At 58.8% G+C, this 17,012-nt stretch overlaps 1 protein-coding gene across 1 annotated transcript; it reads right to left on the bottom strand.

Moving 5' to 3' along the window:
* Positions 1-4,225: 4,225 nt before the first annotated feature.
* Positions 4,226-17,012, bottom strand: TMEM201 (transmembrane protein 201). The gene is made up of 11 exons (XM_049775320.1): positions 16,884-17,012; positions 12,722-12,842; positions 12,405-12,599; positions 11,513-11,689; positions 10,624-10,979; positions 10,230-10,433; positions 7,365-7,600; positions 6,468-6,539; positions 5,997-6,296; positions 5,350-5,487; positions 4,226-4,762 (listed from the first exon to the last, which is right to left on the bottom strand). Exons 1-11 carry the CDS (start codon positions 16,994-16,996, stop codon positions 4,665-4,667), a joined length of 2,010 nt encoding a protein of 669 aa, XP_049631277.1. The 5' UTR covers positions 16,997-17,012; the 3' UTR covers positions 4,226-4,664.

Genomic DNA, 17,012 nt, shown 5'->3' with positions numbered 1-17,012 from the left:
TTTGCCTCACATGGCACCCTGGACAGTTGGGCCGGACACAGCTTATCAGTGTTCTTGAGCACGGAAGCATCTGGCCAGGAGGGTAAAGCCAACTGGAGTGGGCCCTGGATCCCCAAACACTGATATGAGCCCCATGACCGCCAAATTCCTTCCCCCTGCTGAATAGAGGGGGACAGTGGCAAAAATCTAATGATGTGAACTGTGCCTGGCATTGAGGTTACTTAGCTGAGTGGGGTGAGTCCCCTGGGGTCGCCCCAGAACTGCCATCTGTGAACTCAAAAGCATCTAGGAATCCCTTCTTTTCTTCTTTTGTTTTGTTTTTGGGTCATACCTGGCAGCGCTCAGGGGTTACTCCTGGCTCTACGCTCAGAAATCACTCTCCTGGTAGGCTCAGGGACCATATGGGATGCTGGGACTTGAACCACTGTCTGTCCTGGGTCAGCTGCATGCAAAGGAAAATGCCTTACAGCTGTGCTATCGATCTGGTCCCATGTGATGTCTTATCACTGCTCTGGGATTCCCCTTGATGGCCCAGGGGTGGCAGGGAATGTGATGACCACTGAGCCCTGCCAGAGCCAGGCCAGATAGAATACACAGGAAGACCCAGTCCAGTCCCTCTTCATCTCTTCCCTAATTGAGCCTTCCCACAGCCCTAAACGGTACAGAAGCCTTGTGTGTGTGTGTGTGTGTGTGTGTGTGTGTGTGTGTGTGTCGCTCCTGGCTTGGGGGGGGCCAGATGGGATGTTTGCAAGGCTATTGTCCAGCCCCATGTATAACTATTCCCCCCAGACAGATCAAGAACTGGCTGTGGTGGGTCCCAGCACCTCCCCTTAGCTCTGGGTGAGGAACTTCCTTCCAGTGGCTTTCATGGCCAGGGTCCAGGGGTACCTTGCTTCCCATCTGTCATATGAGCCTGATTTCAGGATGGGGTCCCAGGTGGGGAAGAAAGCACTAAGGAGGGCTCCACTCCACCCTAACTCACTGCTGGGGCATTACACTCCTATGATGAGTGTTAAGTATTTATAAGTCTTTTATATTTCTCTTTAGTATAAGCTTCCCTACGACCTTTCAGATAGGGGGCGCTGTTTGGATCTGAATAAATAGGAGTTAAGCTGGGTGGACAGGGCCCTTTGCAGCAGGCTGGCTAGCTCTAGAGTTTGGAGCAGCTGGTGGATTGTAAATGATTTTGTGTCCGACCTTCTTGCCTCCTTTTACCCTCTTGTCTGTGTGGATTATTTACTGTGGATCTATACCACCAGAACTGTTTTCTTTTTTTTTCGTTTTTTTTTTTGTTTTGTTTTTTTGGGCCACACCAGGCGGTGCTCAGGGGTTACTCCTGGCTGTCTGCCAGAAATAGTTCCTGGCAGGCACGGGGGACTATATGGGACACCGGGATTCGAACCAACCACCTTTGGTCCTGGATTGGCTGCTTGCAAGGCAAACGCCGCTGTGCTATCTCTCCGGGCCCAGAACTGTTTTCCTGTTCTGGTTGGACAGAAGAATAGAAATTGCCTTTCCTTTCCGGGAGCTCTGTGGGAATCAAACCTCAACCAATCTCCTAGAGAACATGACCCATCAATGAGCACTTTATTATTTTTTTGGTTTTTGGGCCACACCCTGTGACGCTCCTGGCTATGCGCTCAGAAATTGCTCCTGGCTTGGGGGGAACCAGATGGGATGCCGGGGATCAAACCAAGGTCTGTCCTGGGTCATTTGCATTCAAGGCAAACACCCTACCGCTGTGCCACTGCTCTAGCCCCTCAATGAGCACTTTATTACCTGAGTGGGATCCGGAGTAATGTAGCGGGGATGGAGCAAAGAGTGTAGCAGGGAGGACACTGGCCTTGCACACAACCGAATCAGGGTATATCCCTGGTCACTGCCAGGAGTGATCCCTGAGTGCAGAACCCCACGCATACCTGGGTGTGGCCTCAAATCAACCAACCAACCAACCAACCAACCAAAAAAAAAAAAAAACAGTAATACAGTACATAGGAATGTGCTACCTCTTCACAGAAATCTCGAAAGGAAGCTATTTCGGGAGGAAAGTTTGTTTTTGGGCCACATCCAGCGGTGCTGTGGAGTAATTCCTGGCTCTGCACTTTGGCAGAAGTTACTTCTGGCAGGTTCAGGAACCATGTAGGATGCCGGAGATCAAACCTGGGTTAGCTGCATGCAAGGCAACGCCCTATTCGCTGTGCTATTGCTCCCGCCCTGGAACAGAAGCTATGGTGGACAGAACAGTACCTTCAAGGAGGGGGCGTGGGCTGAGAATGTACAGGGGTGAGGTGAGCTGAGACTGCAGGGCCAGGTCATGGATGACGGGGGTGGGGTGGGGACGGGGAGGCAAGTATGATCCAGATAAAATAGAGGCTTTTTGTTTGGTTTTGAGCCACACCTGGTGGTGCTCAGGGGTTCCTCCTGGCTCTGTGCTCAGAAATCGCTCCTGGAAGGCTCGGGGACCCTATGGGATGCTGGAGATTTAACCTGGGTTGGCTGCATGCAAGGCAAGCGCCCTTCCTGCTGTGCTATCGCTCCAGCCCCTGGAGTTCTGTTGAAACTGGCTGGTGAGTAGAAGTTCCCTCCATATTCAATGTGGTGGGTGGAGCCAGTTCCAAGCCAAGCTTGACCCAAACCTCAACTAGTCCCTGCAGGGTCAGCACTGGGAATTGAGGGGCTCAGTCAGTGTCCCCCGTCACCCCCAGGCTGCCTCAGGGTTGAGCATTGCACCCATTCTGCCTGCATTGTCATGGGGCTGGTCTCTTCACTGGGCCTGTCAAGCCTCCAGAAACTGGTGCTTTGCCATCTGCCCCCTTGGACCAGGCCACTCCCCATCCTAGTGGCCCCTGAACAGCAGCACTGAAGTCTGTCCATATGGTCCAGACCCAGAGCTGCTGGGAAAAAGCTCCCCTGGAAACAGCCCAACACCCCCTTCCCGATTCTGCAGCCCCTGCCCAGTCACTGACCCCCACAAGTCCCCGAGACCCCGAGAAACAAGGCACCCAGGATGACTACCCAAGAACTTGAGTGTCGCAGGTGAGAATAAAGACAAGATGGGCAAGGTCTGGATCAAAACTGGCAGATCTTTTTTTTTTTGTTTGTTTCCATTTTTTTTTGTTTTTGTAAAGAAAAATAAGGTTGTAACTTTTATTCAAAAGAAAATGGAGGGCCCGGAGAGATAGCACAGCGGCTTGCAAACAGCCAATCCTGGACCAAAGGTGGTTGGTTCGAATCCCGGTGTCCCATATGGTCCCCCGTGCCTGCCAGGAGCTATTTCTGAGCAGACAGCCAGGAGTAACCCCTGAGCACCGCCGGGTGTGGCCCAAAAACCAAAAAAACCAAAAAAAAAAAAAAAAAAAAAAAAAGGAAATTTGGGGAGGGAAGAAAGGAAAAAAGGGCAAGAAACCCTTGCTAGGGTCCCAGGGGTACAGGCCCCACACTTGGGGAGGAACTTTGGGGAAGGAGCTGGTTTTTGTCAGGTGAAAAATAAAGTAAAAAAACGTAACAGGTATGTAAGATTGTACAAATGAGGGCCGAGAGGCAGTCCCGAGTGACCCCAGACCTGGTCCCCTTGATAATGGGGAGGACAGGAAAGGGGGTCTGGCAGGAGGTAAGTCAGAGAGGCCTTTTTCTCCAGGATAAAAATAAAAATAATAATAATAATAAAAAAATGACTAAAAAAGAAAATCACCCCAAGTTTAAAAAAAAAGCAAGCCCTCCCTGGTGGTGGTGGTGGGGGCGACATCCGGCTGGGCTCGAGGCCTGAAAATAAACCGGAACTTAATTATCCCTGAACGACAGTAAAAAATACTTCCTCCTGCCCTAGGAGGCCCCCAAAGTCTCGGGGCTCAAGGCTCAGATGCATGCACGGCTCACACACACACACACATACACACTTACACACTTGCATACGTGTACACCTGCACAGAGTCCCAGCCAGACTTGCGTGCCCTCACCCCGAAAAGACGGGACCCTCCTCACCTGGGAGGGCACCCAGTGAGAGAGCTGCCGAGTGGGTTGGGTGCTGTCAGCAGGGCCAGGGAGGGCCGAGCTGAGGCCTCCACTTGGGGCAGGCACCAGCATGGCTGTGTGGGTGGAGCGGAGAGGGAGAGCTGGAAATTGGAGTGGTCCTGGCTGGGGAATGGGGTGCTGCCTGGGCTGGGGACCAGAGGTAACAGGCGAAGTGCAGGAGGAGGTGCTTATGTGGGGTCTGTGCCCAGGAAGGGGTCAGAGCACAGGACAGGGGGCTGGGCCAGAGGAGGGGGACGCCTGACAGTAGGCTGGTGACTGGGAGTCTTGAGTCTCGAGTACAGTACGATGGGATGAGGGCACACCCGGGACAAGGACAGGCACCAGGTACCTGAGGCCGGCTGAAGGGCAGGGGGGATCCCACGGGCCGTGCAATGTCTGGGCAGGGACGCCCTCTAAGCTTCTGCCTCAGTGTCAGCACCAAACACAAGGCCAGAGGCAGCCACGGAGCTGCACCAGGGTGACCTCGAATGTCCTCGGCTAGGAAAAGGACTCAGCCCAGAAGGGCAGCCTGGAGGAGGGGGTGGCAGGTTCCCCCTCTCTGAGCTCACAGAGGTCCTATGGTGGCAGTGGTGGAGCGGTATGCACCAGGTGGGCCCCGAGGCTGCTGGGGCATGGTTTGGGGGCCGTTGGGGTCAGTGCAGGCTCTGGTACAGGTAGGCTGAGGTGAAGAGGGCATTGGCAGCCAGACTCACGGCCAGAATGGCCCGGACCAGGGTCGGGCTGATGTGACCTGTGAGAGAGGGCAGAGGTTAGAGGTCACAGGCTGGAGGTTCTGAAGCCCCACTGAGCTCCCTGCCCTGAGCCCCCCACCCTCAGTTCTCCGAAGGGGGGGGCAGGGGTACTCCCTCCCCCCCCCCCGTGGCACAATCAGCCCTGGGCTTGTGCCTGGGACAAAGGAATAGAAATGGGGTGCAGGGGTGAGGCCCTAAGGCTGGAGCACGGACCAACCTCTAAGAGAGTCTCCTGAAACTGGTGTCCCCGTTATCAACGACGCCCTGCCCTCTAGGAAATGCCACTGACCGCCAGGTCCTGCAGGGCCCAGCGCCTGGTACTGATAAACACACATGGGCACAGGTGGTTTGACTGCCTTTTTGTCTTTTGTTTCGTTTCGTTTTTGGGTCACACCCGGTGATGCTCAGGGGTTACTCCTGGCTCTGCACTCAAAATTGTCCCTGGCTTGGGGATCGTATGGGATGCCAAGAGATCAAACTGCAGTCCGTCCTAGATTAGCGCGAGCAAGGCAAATGCCCCACCGCCTGTGCCACCACTTTGACCTCACCTATTTATGCTCCCCACACCCAGTCCCCACCCACACACCTCTCCAGGTGGTTGCCTGTTCCGAGCACCCTTGGGTGGTAGTGTCTACCATGCAGGTGGACGCATGCGAGGAGTTGTCCTCTTTCTTGATGGGGTGGCTGCTGCAGGCCAGGCCCCCATCAGGCACCGAGCTCACGTCTGTGGAGAGAAAAGGCTCGGGAGTGCGGGCATCCGTGGGAGGCGTAGGATGCAGAGGTGTGAGTATGCGGTGCCCCCCACTCAGCACTTATCACAGCCCCCAGAAGGAGGCTTTGGGGTGGGACAGGGACAGGGGCAGGATCTGGCCAGCACCAGTGTGGGGTGGCCGCTCTGACATAGGGAGGGAAGTAGGACTTTCACATATCCGGGAAGTTCTATATTTAACTAGGAGGAGCCTAGTTAACTGGAAAACCTCAACAAGTCTCCCAGACCTCCATTTGCACAAGGCTGGAAATGCTGGAGCACAGCGCCTGGGAATGGAACCTTCCAGATCAATTGTGAAACAACTCCTGGCTGGAGCCCTAGCCTTGGTCCCCCCGAAACAGACAGTCTGGGTGGATGGGAGACTTGGTGTCACCAGAGGGCAGTTTGGGGGAGCTCTGGAGGGTGTGGAGAATCTGCAGCAGGGCCCCTGGAACCAGGACAGGTACCCCCACACTGAACCGTACCCAGGCTGAACTTGGTGTCTCGCATCGGCTGCCTCTGAGGGGACTGTGGGGCCTCGAGCGGGAAGAGGCGGCTGCCGGGGGGCGAGGGCTCGTCAGAGCTGCTGGGGGTGTCGGGGGTGTCCCCGGGGGGTGTTGAGAAGAGCAGCAGCTTCTGGCCTTGCAGGTTGAGGCGGGCAGGGCTGATGAGGGGCCGGCGGTGACGCAGGGAACCGGAGCTGGAGGTCACGGAGCCGGCCACGGAGGGTGCCGGGGACGGGAGTGGGGATGTGGGGCAGCTGGCGGCCAGCAGGGAGAAGTAGTCTAGGAAAACAGGGCAGGGCAGTGGTCAGCATGGCCACTCTGCGCACCATGGCACTGTCTCCCCAGTTGGTGTCTCCCCCCTCCCAAGCTCAGAGGGAAAGACTCGGGATGCTGGCCTGGCCGAAGGGAGGAGGTTGTGGGGTGTGGGGTGGGGCTGGAACCCCAACTCACCTGAAAGAAGAACTTGCCGGGAACGAGACACTCGTGAGGGTGGGCGGCTTCCACTGAACAGGCAGCCTGAGTCTGCAGGGTGGGGGTGTGTGGAGGGGTGGGGGGGTGGGGAGGGGGAGACACAGGGCGTGATTCGATTCGAAGCCCCCCACCCAGTGTCCTACAATAGGGCGCGTGTTCAGATCAGGAGAGACGGCTTAGTGTCAGCCTGGCCAGAACAGACAGGCCTCTCGGTCACTGGACATCCTGACACCAGCACTAGGGGGGGAGGGAGGTCCCCAGGCACCTCGCAAGGTGCCTGATCAGTCCTGAGCTCTGGGCATTGAGGCCACCTGCATCCCAACTTCTACCCAAGAACCCAGAAAACAGGGGTGACCCTGCCCGGGGAAGAAGCCCCATTCAGCCCTGGGGTAGGACACTGCAGCTCCAAGATGGCTCCAATCAGAAGCGGTGGGATTAATAACCCCTTGGTATTTCCAGGACAAGCCCGTAGGAATTGGAGTGACAGTCCACTGGGACCGACCATGGTCACCTCAGCCAAGAGCTTCCAAAATAGGATAGGTCTTGGGGTAGGAGCGAAAGCACAGTGCGTATGGTATTTGCCTTGCATGTGGCAGACCCAAGTTCGATCCCCAGCATCCCACAGCGTCCCCCTGATTGCTGCCAGGTGTGGCCCAAAACCAAACCAAACAAGATAGATTATACTGGGCTTTTACAACAAGAGCACTGAGGGGATTGTGGAACATGGGGAGAATCGTCTCTGGCTCCCAGTGCCCCAGATACACCCCTATGACACCATCTGTGGAACCAAGCCAGACGCTTTGCCATGGTGGAGCATGTGGCCCTATGCTGGCAGGGCGCCTCACTCCCCTGCCCTGCACCCCAGCCCGTCCTTACCTGCTCGAGTGGTGGATGGGATGGTGCCAAGCGAGAGCGCCCGGCTCAGGTGGCCGGGCAGGGAGGAAGGTGAGGGCCGGCGGGCAGAGCGGAACAGGGGTCGGCTGGGCAGCGGCAGGAAGCTGGGCGGGGCGGGCACGAACAGGGGTGGCGGCGAGGGGCCCAGCATGCTCGGGTAGGGGGAAGGCAGGCCAGGGCTGGTGGGGAAGAGGCCGGCGGCTTCTCCAGGCAGGAACCTGCAAGAATCCAGGGGAGCGGGAGAGAGAAAAGTCAGCCTGCCGCTTAGTAACTTCTAGTTTTGGGCAGTCGGGCCACTGTGTGCGTGTGTTAGTCAGAGCTGTGGGCAGCTGGCACTCATGCCATTAGGAGTGGGTGGCTGCAAGGTGCCAATGTGCCCACCACCCCAGCCCCGTCCCACATGCCCCGCGGGTCCCGGATCAGGCTCACATCAAACCGCCAACGCCACACGGGTCTCGGAATTAAAGCCACACTGTCGCCCTCGGCCCAGACCCAGGCTGGGCAACTTAGTGCCGCTTCTGGTCCTTGCCCAGTAGTGCCACTTGGCAGGCCACCCCCTGCAGCTTCCAGCCATCCACAGACACATCTCAAAAGCCCCCATCAGGGTCGGGGAGAGGCACTCACTCGGGCCTGGGGCAAACTCCAATTCAGGCCACACTAACCACAGGGCTGCCCGACAGGGAGGTGACAGTGTCTCTTTAAGCCGAGAAGGGGACAAATCACACAGAGGCCTGGGGCCCCGAGCCAGGCTGACCATGCTGGATTAAAGCCGGTTATAGGGGCTGGGGAAGTGAACACGTTAGTCCCGGCTATGGAGGTTCTGCCTTACCTCGGTCCCGGGGACAGGGCGGGTGACACCGGCAGGCTGGCCCGGGACTGCACCGCCAACCCCACGCTCAGGGTGCTGTTCGCTATTCTACACCCACCAGGTGTCCCCCCAGTACTCTGCACCCCACACACCGCTTTGAATCGCTTTTATGAAAAAAGAGGGGGACCAGCAATTGCTTCCTGGGGAAGAAGGGGGTGACACACACCATGTGGTTGTCTCAAAGCCCTGAGCCCCAGTAACGGGGTCAGTGAGGACATGTGCGGAACACGGGGACAAGGCAGGTGGTCCCTGAGACATGATGGGGACAGGAGGGGCTATCCCGGTGGTCCCACCCCCCAAGAAAAATGCAGTGTGATCCCGCGTGCCCAAGGATCACCTTAGAGCCAGCCAGCACAGGGGGGCAGGGGAGCAGGGTTCTGACTGGTGACCCCAGAAGCAAGACGATCCCCCCACCTTTGCCCAGCTCTTACACGTGGCCCAGAGGTCACACTCCCACCACCAGTGCCTGCCTGACTCGAACCGGGGATCTCCTATCCCATCTCTTCTTGAAACTCCCGTGGGACCCCAGAGGCCTGGTGTGGCTGAACCCCCAGCAGGAGAAACGCTCCTGGGGTCAGGGGTCTCCCCTTCAGCCGCTGACTGAGCTGGGTGAGCCTCAGTCCTGCCCCCCATAATCTTGACTTTTGGGGCCCTCGGTTCCCAGCCAACCACCCCCACTTCTGCGCAGACCCTCCAAGGAGCGTGAAAGAACAAAGCAGAAAGACGGGTACCTGGCGCCCCCAGCCCGCACAGGCCCGGGGTGTTTATTGAGAATACAGCAGCGGCGCAGGGACAGACGCGGGTGGATACAGCGAGGCGGGTGCTAGACAATGCTCATGAGCTACACAACCCAGGGATGGCGACAAGGCGGGCGGGGGGGGGGGGGGCTGGCCCCACCCGGGAAAGCTTCATGAGGGACCGTCACACAGGGTTCCACAGCCTAGAGGCAACTCAGCAAGGTCATATCCTGGGGGGGCATCCGTGTCAGGAACTTCGACTTAAGCCTCACGCACACCCCTGACCCCCCAGACAGCGCCCACCAGGAGGGTCAGAGGGTGCTGGGCCCTGGCCAAAACAAGGACATGCGAAGCCCGGAGTCCTTCCTGCCTCTTGGGGGGAATCCCTGAAAAAGTTGGGGGCGTGGGTCTGACGGAAGCCACACAGCTCTGAGAAGGGCCACTGGCTACCCCTTGACTGAGGACGAGGTGGGGAAGGGGGCTGAGGGTCTGGGGCTGCCCCCAGAGGTGAGGCGGTGACTCAGTCCTTTGACGAGGGGGTGGGAATGGGCTGAGCCAGAATTTGGGGTTTTCACAGTTCACCAGGGGCCCCGACTACTTTGCCAGCATCACGTGATATGGAGGCAAGTGAGGATCCCCAGACGAGGGAAGCTGGCGGGGGGGGGGGGGTGGTGGTGCCACATTCACTCTTGGCCTGGGGCTCAGCTTGGGGCTCACAGTAGCCTGAGAAGTAAAAACTAAAAACGCAGGGGTGGGGGGTGGGTGGGAGGTGGAAGACAGGGGAGGCCACAGCGGTGCTAGAGCAGCTCCTGCCCTTTTTTGGGGTGAGGGTAAGGGGTCATTTCTGTGCACCTAAGAAAGTGCTCTCTCTTCCCTGGGGGATAGAAGCTAAGGAGCAATAGGGCAGGTGGACCCAGGCCATGCCTCCCCCAGGTGCAAAGCAGAGGCCCCCATGCTGAGCTCCGGGGTGCAGGTGTGCGTGTGGGGTCTTTGGCCAAACAGGGGCAAGGGGACAGTGGTGAGCAGCTCAAAGGTGCCCAGGATCTGAGTGAGGGTGGGGGGGTGTGTGTGTCTGGGCCAGAACCAGGCGCCAGGGAAGCAGGTGTGATGCAGGTTTAGAGAGAGGCGAAAAATAAAAACAGCCCAGGGGCGGCCTGGCCTGGCCTATCTGTCCATCCATCTGTGCGTCTGTCTGTCCTTCTGCCTCCCCTACCCCCAACCAGTCACTGCCGCTTTTCTGACCTTCGGGGCCGGAACCTCCGCATGCCCGTCGCCTTCCTTGTGGCCACCGCTGCCGTGAAGCCCACCAGGCAGCACAGGGAGGTGGCGCTGAGCTTGACTGTGTCCAGCCAGCTGGGTGCAGCTGCCTGTAGGTGCTGCTCGGCCAGATGTAGACCCAGGAGCAGGGCCCAGAGGCCGGTGGCGAAGGCATCGATTCTGCGGAGTCTGCGTAGAGCAAGGGGTGCAGGGGGAAGGCGGTGAGGACCCTCCCCAGTCACCCAGAGCCACACTCAGCTGAGCAGGGTGTGAGGGGGCAGAGGCTGGAACTAGCCAGACCATCCAGGGGCTTCTTGTGCATGGGGAGGCGAGAGAGGGGACTCCAGCGAATCTTCCCCAACTCCCCAGGTACACATACCTCAAGCGGCCAGCCAGCAGCATGGCCAGCAGGCAGGTGAAGAGGCCCAGGGCCACCACGGCCATCTGGTGGCGCTGCCCGAAGGTCCAGGCTACGCGCAGCTTCTCGGCGGCTGGCTCAGGAAGGAGGCCCAAGAGCTGTTGCCAGCTTTCGGCGGCACTGGAGCTGTTGTCCGATGCAGCAGCACTGGAGCCGTTACCCCCAGGGGGCAGGGCCGGTGGCAGGGCGGGCCCTGGGGTGAAGGGGTCCCCGGAGCCATACAGCAGGGTGGTCAGAAGGAAGGCACAGGCCAGGAAGGCGAGAGCCCGCAGCACGATGACCTGCACTGGGGACTTGATTGCAAAGGAGCCGAAGCTCTGGGGACAGAGACAGAGAGAGAGTGAGTGAGAGATAGAGACGGAGGTGGCAGGTCAGGGGCCCACATGAGAAAAGATAGCTGGTCAGGTGCCCCATGGAGGAGAGACAGGTCAGTGTCCCTCCTGGACAAATGGACAGACAGATCAGGGGCCCCCCTGGGGAGACAGCAGATCAGAGATCCCCACTCCAGAACCAAGGACACTCCCATGAATGTCCATCCCAGACGGGGACAACACCCCACATGCCTACTGTCTAGGGACATTCCTGCGCCAGAGACACATATGCTGCCCACTGTGGCCCCAGGAACCACTGTTGGGAGTATCTAGAAGGATCAGCAGTATTGGGGTGCCCGGGAAGGGAGGGGCATCTGGCCGACTGCAAAAGACCACTCACTGCCAAGGAACCAGGACAAGGAGGGGACTCAGGGAGGAGGGTCCTTGGTTCCAGATCTGCGGGTCACTGACGTTGGCGAGAATGTTTCAGCCAGTGAGGCTGGGGATGGCATTCGACCCCCCGCCGAGCCACCTCGTACCTGCATGCGGCTGCGCTCGGCGTCGCGGCGCTGGAACTGGTGGCTGAGCAGCAGCGCCCGGAGCTGGCGGTTCTGGTGTTTGAGGTAGTGCTCCACGGCCGCCTGGCACGGCCGGCACAGCTTGTACACCTGTTCCAGGTAGTGCCGGTACACCTCCACCTCCTCGTCATAGCTGCCCTGCGGGGACCGGCCGGGATGCCCGCTTCACTCACGAGTTCCAGGGGCAAGATGGGCGGACCGTGGGCAAGCGGCCCCTGGGAACCGCCCGGCTCTGCTGCATTCCCAGGCAGGCTGGCCCAGCACCCGTGAGAGACCCGAGAACTCTTGTGGGGGGCAGGGAGGACAGAGCTCAGAGGTGCTAGGGACACGTTCCACACTCCTCCTGTCCATGTACATCCTGGAGGGGTGAGGGAGCCATCTGCCCTCCCATTTCCCCCCAAGTGTTTAGGCCACACCCAGTGACGCTCAGGGGTTACTCCTAGCTCTGGGCTCAGAAATCGCTCCTGGCAGGCTTTGGGGGACCATACGGGATACTGGGTTCGAACCTGGGTTTGTCCTGGGTTGTCTGCGTGCAAGACAAACACCCTACCGCTGTGCCATTACTCTGGCCCTCCTGGTGACTTTTGGTGGTGCTCGAAGATCAAACCCAGGTCTTCTGCATGCAAGGCAAGTGTCCTCCTTGCTGCGCTATCACTCCTCCTGTCTCCACTTTATTTCCCCAAGTTTTAGTCCGCACCCAGCGGTGCTCAGGGCTTACCCAGGCTCTGCGCTCAAGGATCACTCCTGGTGGGACTCCCTATGGGACGTTGGGGATTCGGGGATGGAACCCGGATTGGCCGTATGCAGAAAAACTGTAGCGCTTGGCCCCACCGTGGCTGGCTCAGGGACTCACCTCGTCCCTTGGAACGAAGGCCGCCAGCTGCTTGATCTTGGTGGTCTGGTGATGGCTGCAGCGACGACACAACAGCACTCGGCTGCTCACCCACTGCGGTGGGGCCGAGTTTGCGGATGCGCTGGGCGCGCTACCCACCACGTGGTTCAGGTGCTCCAGGTACTGCGCCGGGATGGGCTTGTTGTAGTCGCCATTCTGGGGGGGGGGGGGGTGGATGGATGGGAGACCAGGTCAGCGGGAGGGGGGGGCCCTCAGGACACGGGGGTGGCACTCCCTTCCTCCCAGAACCCAGTGCCAGGCCCTGAGGGTGGGCCCACCTCCTGGAAGCCGTTGTACTGCTCGCAGTGGGGACAGTCCCAGCAGTTGCGGTTGCCATAGGGCACTATGGTGTCCAGGTTGCAGAACCAGCAGTTGACGACGGTGTGTGTGGGCTTCATCCTATGGAGGGGGGGAGCACAGTGGTCAGCAGAGTCCAGGCCCTGAACCCTGGGGAAGGGGCAGCGCCCACAGCTGGCAGGCCCACAAAGCAGCTCGACACTCGCTGGGCCCGGGATCAGTGGAGGAGTCAGCTGCCCGTCCCGCGCCCCAGACCCCCCTCTATCAGCACAAGTGCTCGAGGGACGTTGGGGTGACAGGCAGTGGGCTCAGACACAGGGGTCTGTATTCTAGGACCTGCTGCAGCTGTCCAACAACACCCCGTCATAACTCATCCCAGTCCAGAATTCAGCAGGCCTGGGACAGCTGCTGGGCCCTGCTGCACCCCCATCCATTTTTTTGTTTTGTTTTGTTTTTGAGTCACAGTCAGCAGTGTTCAGGGGTTACTCCTGGCTCTCCACTCAGAAATCGCTCCTGGCAGACTTGGGAGACGATATGGGATGCCAGGATACAAACCATGAACCACCTTCTGTCCTGGATTGGCTGCATGCAAGGCAAATGCCCTACCACTGTGCTCTCTCTCTGGCCTTGCATTCCCATCTTTTAGAACTCCAGAACTCTGCCCTCCAGCCTGACACATGCAAAGGGTCCAGCCGAGCTCCCTTATGGGTCCCAGGGGTCCCCTCTAAGCATTGTCAAGGCCCAGCGGTCCCCAGTGGGAGTTCACATCACATGTGTGGTGACGGGGGACAGGCATGGGAGTGGGAGTTCTGGGTTCAGGGCAGGGAGCCCTCTGGGAAGGTCCCCCCAGAGCTAAGAGCCTGCCCTATTTGCTCAGCTGTCCAAGGGGGTGGGGAGATGCTCCACTGGGGAGCAGAAAGGAGAAAAGAGGTGCAGCTATGGGGTCTCTGCTACTTTTGAAAAGTGGGTGATGGGGTGTGTATATGAGGGGAGGGGAAGTAGGGGTGAGGCTGAGGGTGGGGATGGGGAGTGATAGTGGACAGGGACAGTTCCTGTCTTATAGCTGCTTTGAAGGCCCCCTAGACTGGCAGAGACCCCCTCTGGTCTGGGGATTCTACAGAGGTGGGCGAAAGAGCAGAAGCCAAAGAAATGGCCTGGCCCCCACTTGTCCGGAAGTCCCCATTCCTGCTGGTTACCAGGGCAACGCTTGAGCAGGCTGGAGGGCAGCTCAGTGGTCCTGGAGTAGTAAGACCAGCTGCCCTCTCATGTGGGGGCCACAGCAGGGAGCTGACCCGAGGGGGACTGCGGCGGACTAATCCCAGGGTTGTTGAGTGGACTCCCCAGAACCTGGGGTCGGTCCTCCCTGGCGTCTGAGTAGCATTACATGCTATTCTTCCCAGGAGGGAAAAAAACGGGGTCCTGGTATTCCAGGATTGAGTCACACAGTCTAATAGCAGACAAGGCCAAGTTGGGCAGCCCCCCATGTTTAGAAAGCACCCACTGCAGGGAGGACTGCACAGGGGCAGCAAATAGATCTCCTCTGGAAGTGGAGGGCAGGATGCTCTGGGAGCATGGCCCACAAATCCCAGGCTGGACCCCAGCAGGGTAAGGATGCAGGGAGCAGTGCCCCGCTGCCAGTGGGCTTCATGAGCAGTGACATAAATTGGGGTACCCCCACCTGGCAGCTCATCCCCCCAGGAAGTGCAAACACCAGAGAAAGGGGAGAATCCAACACCCCCAGCCAGACATCAGAAACCAGCCCCCCCCCCCCACCAAGGCTGTGCTGCACCAAGCAAGCAGCTTTTGGGCCTCCTGGGCTCTGGGTGGGCCAGATCTGGGCTTGAAGCCTGGTGTAGAGTCCTCCATGGGGCAGACAGGCACTGAGACCCCCTATACCCCAATATCTGACAGCATTGAGTCCTGACCCACCAAGTGATCCAGGTGTGGGAGAAGCCAGACAGGCTGGGCACACCACAATCTCCTGTGGGTGGGCTGGGCAGCCCTGAGTGAGGGTCATGCCAAAGCCCCACAGTGGACAGTGCCTGCCTTCTCCCCAACAACCATGGTGGGAGTGCAGGTGGGCAGGGCCTCCTGGGTGGGTGGGGGGACTCCGGAGAGAGAGCAGGGGGAGCCAGATTGGGGCCTGGGGCATCCCCTGGATTTGGGGGGCACCCTGTCGTCCTCCTGGCTTCAGCTCCAGGCACAGCTGCTGCCCCAGCCCAGCCCTTCTCCGCTGCTGAGCCTCCCGGCTCCATCCAAAGGCACCAACTCAGCCCTGGGAAAGGGGGTGTCAGGCTGCAAAAGTGGGTTGCTTTGGAGTGGGTGGGTGGCTGAGGGGAATGTCAGAGCCGGGGTTGGCATTGGGGTGGCAGGAGCAGGGGCAGCTTCTTTTTAAACCTGGAGAAAGAAGAGGAGGAGGAGGAGGAGGAGGAGAAGGCAGAAGCCCGGGCATGAAGGTGCCAAAGCCGCAGCAGGCGGGGCGCGGCCTCTTGTATTTTTATTAATTGCAATTAAATGTGTGCAGAGCAGCCTTGTGGCCAAGCCCTTCCTTTGCACCCCACGAGGCTTCCCCAGGAGGCGTAGCAGCACCCCATGAGCACCGCCATTCCCACGCTGCAGTGGAGAAGCTCCTGCAAGCTGGGCAGGCAGGGAACAGCTGAGTCCCCCTTTCCCTCCAGATTCCCCCCCAGATCCTCTCCATGCCCAGGCCGGGGCTCAGATAATCCCCCGTCCCTCCCTCCCTCTCCCTCTCTTTCTCTCTAGGGGAGCATCAGGGCTGCACCCCACGAGCCTAGAATGCTCCAGCAGAGTCCATACCATGTGGGTGTGTGTGCGTGTGTCTCCCACCCTTCTTCCTTCTCTCCATCCCTCAGGAGTCTCATTCGGAAGGGGTCCCTGAGCACCCACCCTCCCAACCCCTGCGAGCTTGGGGGAGCACCATTGCAAGTGCAGATAGATAGATAGATAGATAGATAGATAGATAGATAGATAGATAGATAGATAGATGCCAGTGGGCGCCTCTTATCCGTTTTCGCTGGAGAGGAGAACGTGCTCAGGCCCGAGGATGGACAGATGGACAAGCAAATGGACAGACATCAGATGGACGGATGGACCGATGGACAACCGGACAGATGGAATTGACAGGTGGTCAGACAGACAGCTTGATGGACAAATGGACAAATGGATGAACGAACTGACGGACAGAAGGACAAACTGGCAGATGGACACAGCTTGATGGACAGATAGATGGACAGAAGGACAGAGGGACAGAAAGACTGAGAGACTGAGGACAGATAGGCAGAAGGCCAAATGAACGGACACCAATGGACAGACGAACGAACATACAAATGGACAGACAGAAGGATGGATAGACATATGGATGGGTGGACAGAAAGACGAATAACGGGGGCCGGAGAGATAGCATGGGGGTAAAGCGTTTGCCTTTCATGCAGGAGGTCATCGGTTCGAATCCCAGCGTCCCATATGGTCCCCCGTGCCTGCCAGGAGCAATTTCTGAGCCTGGAGCCAGGAATAACCCCTGAGCACTGCCGGGTGTGACCCAAAAACCACAAAAAAAAAAAAAAAAAAAAAAAAAAAGAAAGACGAATAACGGACGAACAGGCAGATGGACGGATGGGCAGACAGATGGACAAATGAATGGACAGACGGAAGGATGGACAGACATGGATGGGTGGACAGAAAGATGGATAAATGGACAAATGGACAGAGATGGACAGATGGTTGGATGGGCGGACAGACGGACAGATGTACAGACGGATGGACAGACAGAAGGATGGACAGACATATGGATGGGTGGACAGAAAAATAAACAGACGAATGGACAGACGGACAGGACAGATGGATCGACGGACAGACGTACAGGTGGACGGATGGACAGAAAGACAGAGGGACAGACGGACGATCGGACAGACGGACGGACAGATAGACGTACAGATGGATGGACAGATGGACGGACGGACAGATGGACGGACGGACAGACATACAGATGGATGGACGGACGGACAGACAGATGGACAGACAGACGGACGGACAGATAGACGGACGGACAGACGGACACGGGGAGGGGGAGGGGGCGGGGCGGGGGGTTCCGCGCACGCGCACTCGCCCCCTCCCGCCGCTCACCTCCGCGCGATCCGGTAGAGCAGCACGCCGGCCGCCGCGCACGCCGTGACGCCCAGGCCGCCGGCCAGGCCGGGCGCGGGGCAGCGGGCCAGCAGCGCGCTCACGCCCTCCATGGCGTCGGCCGGCGCA

The sequence above is a fragment of the Suncus etruscus genome, chromosome 6, assembly GCF_024139225.1.
Source record: "Suncus etruscus isolate mSunEtr1 chromosome 6, mSunEtr1.pri.cur, whole genome shotgun sequence".
In the NCBI taxonomy this organism is placed as follows: Eukaryota; Metazoa; Chordata; class Mammalia; order Eulipotyphla; family Soricidae; genus Suncus; species Suncus etruscus.
The sequence above is the reverse complement of the archived record's forward strand: the minus strand, read 5'-3'. Positions and strand labels throughout refer to the sequence as shown.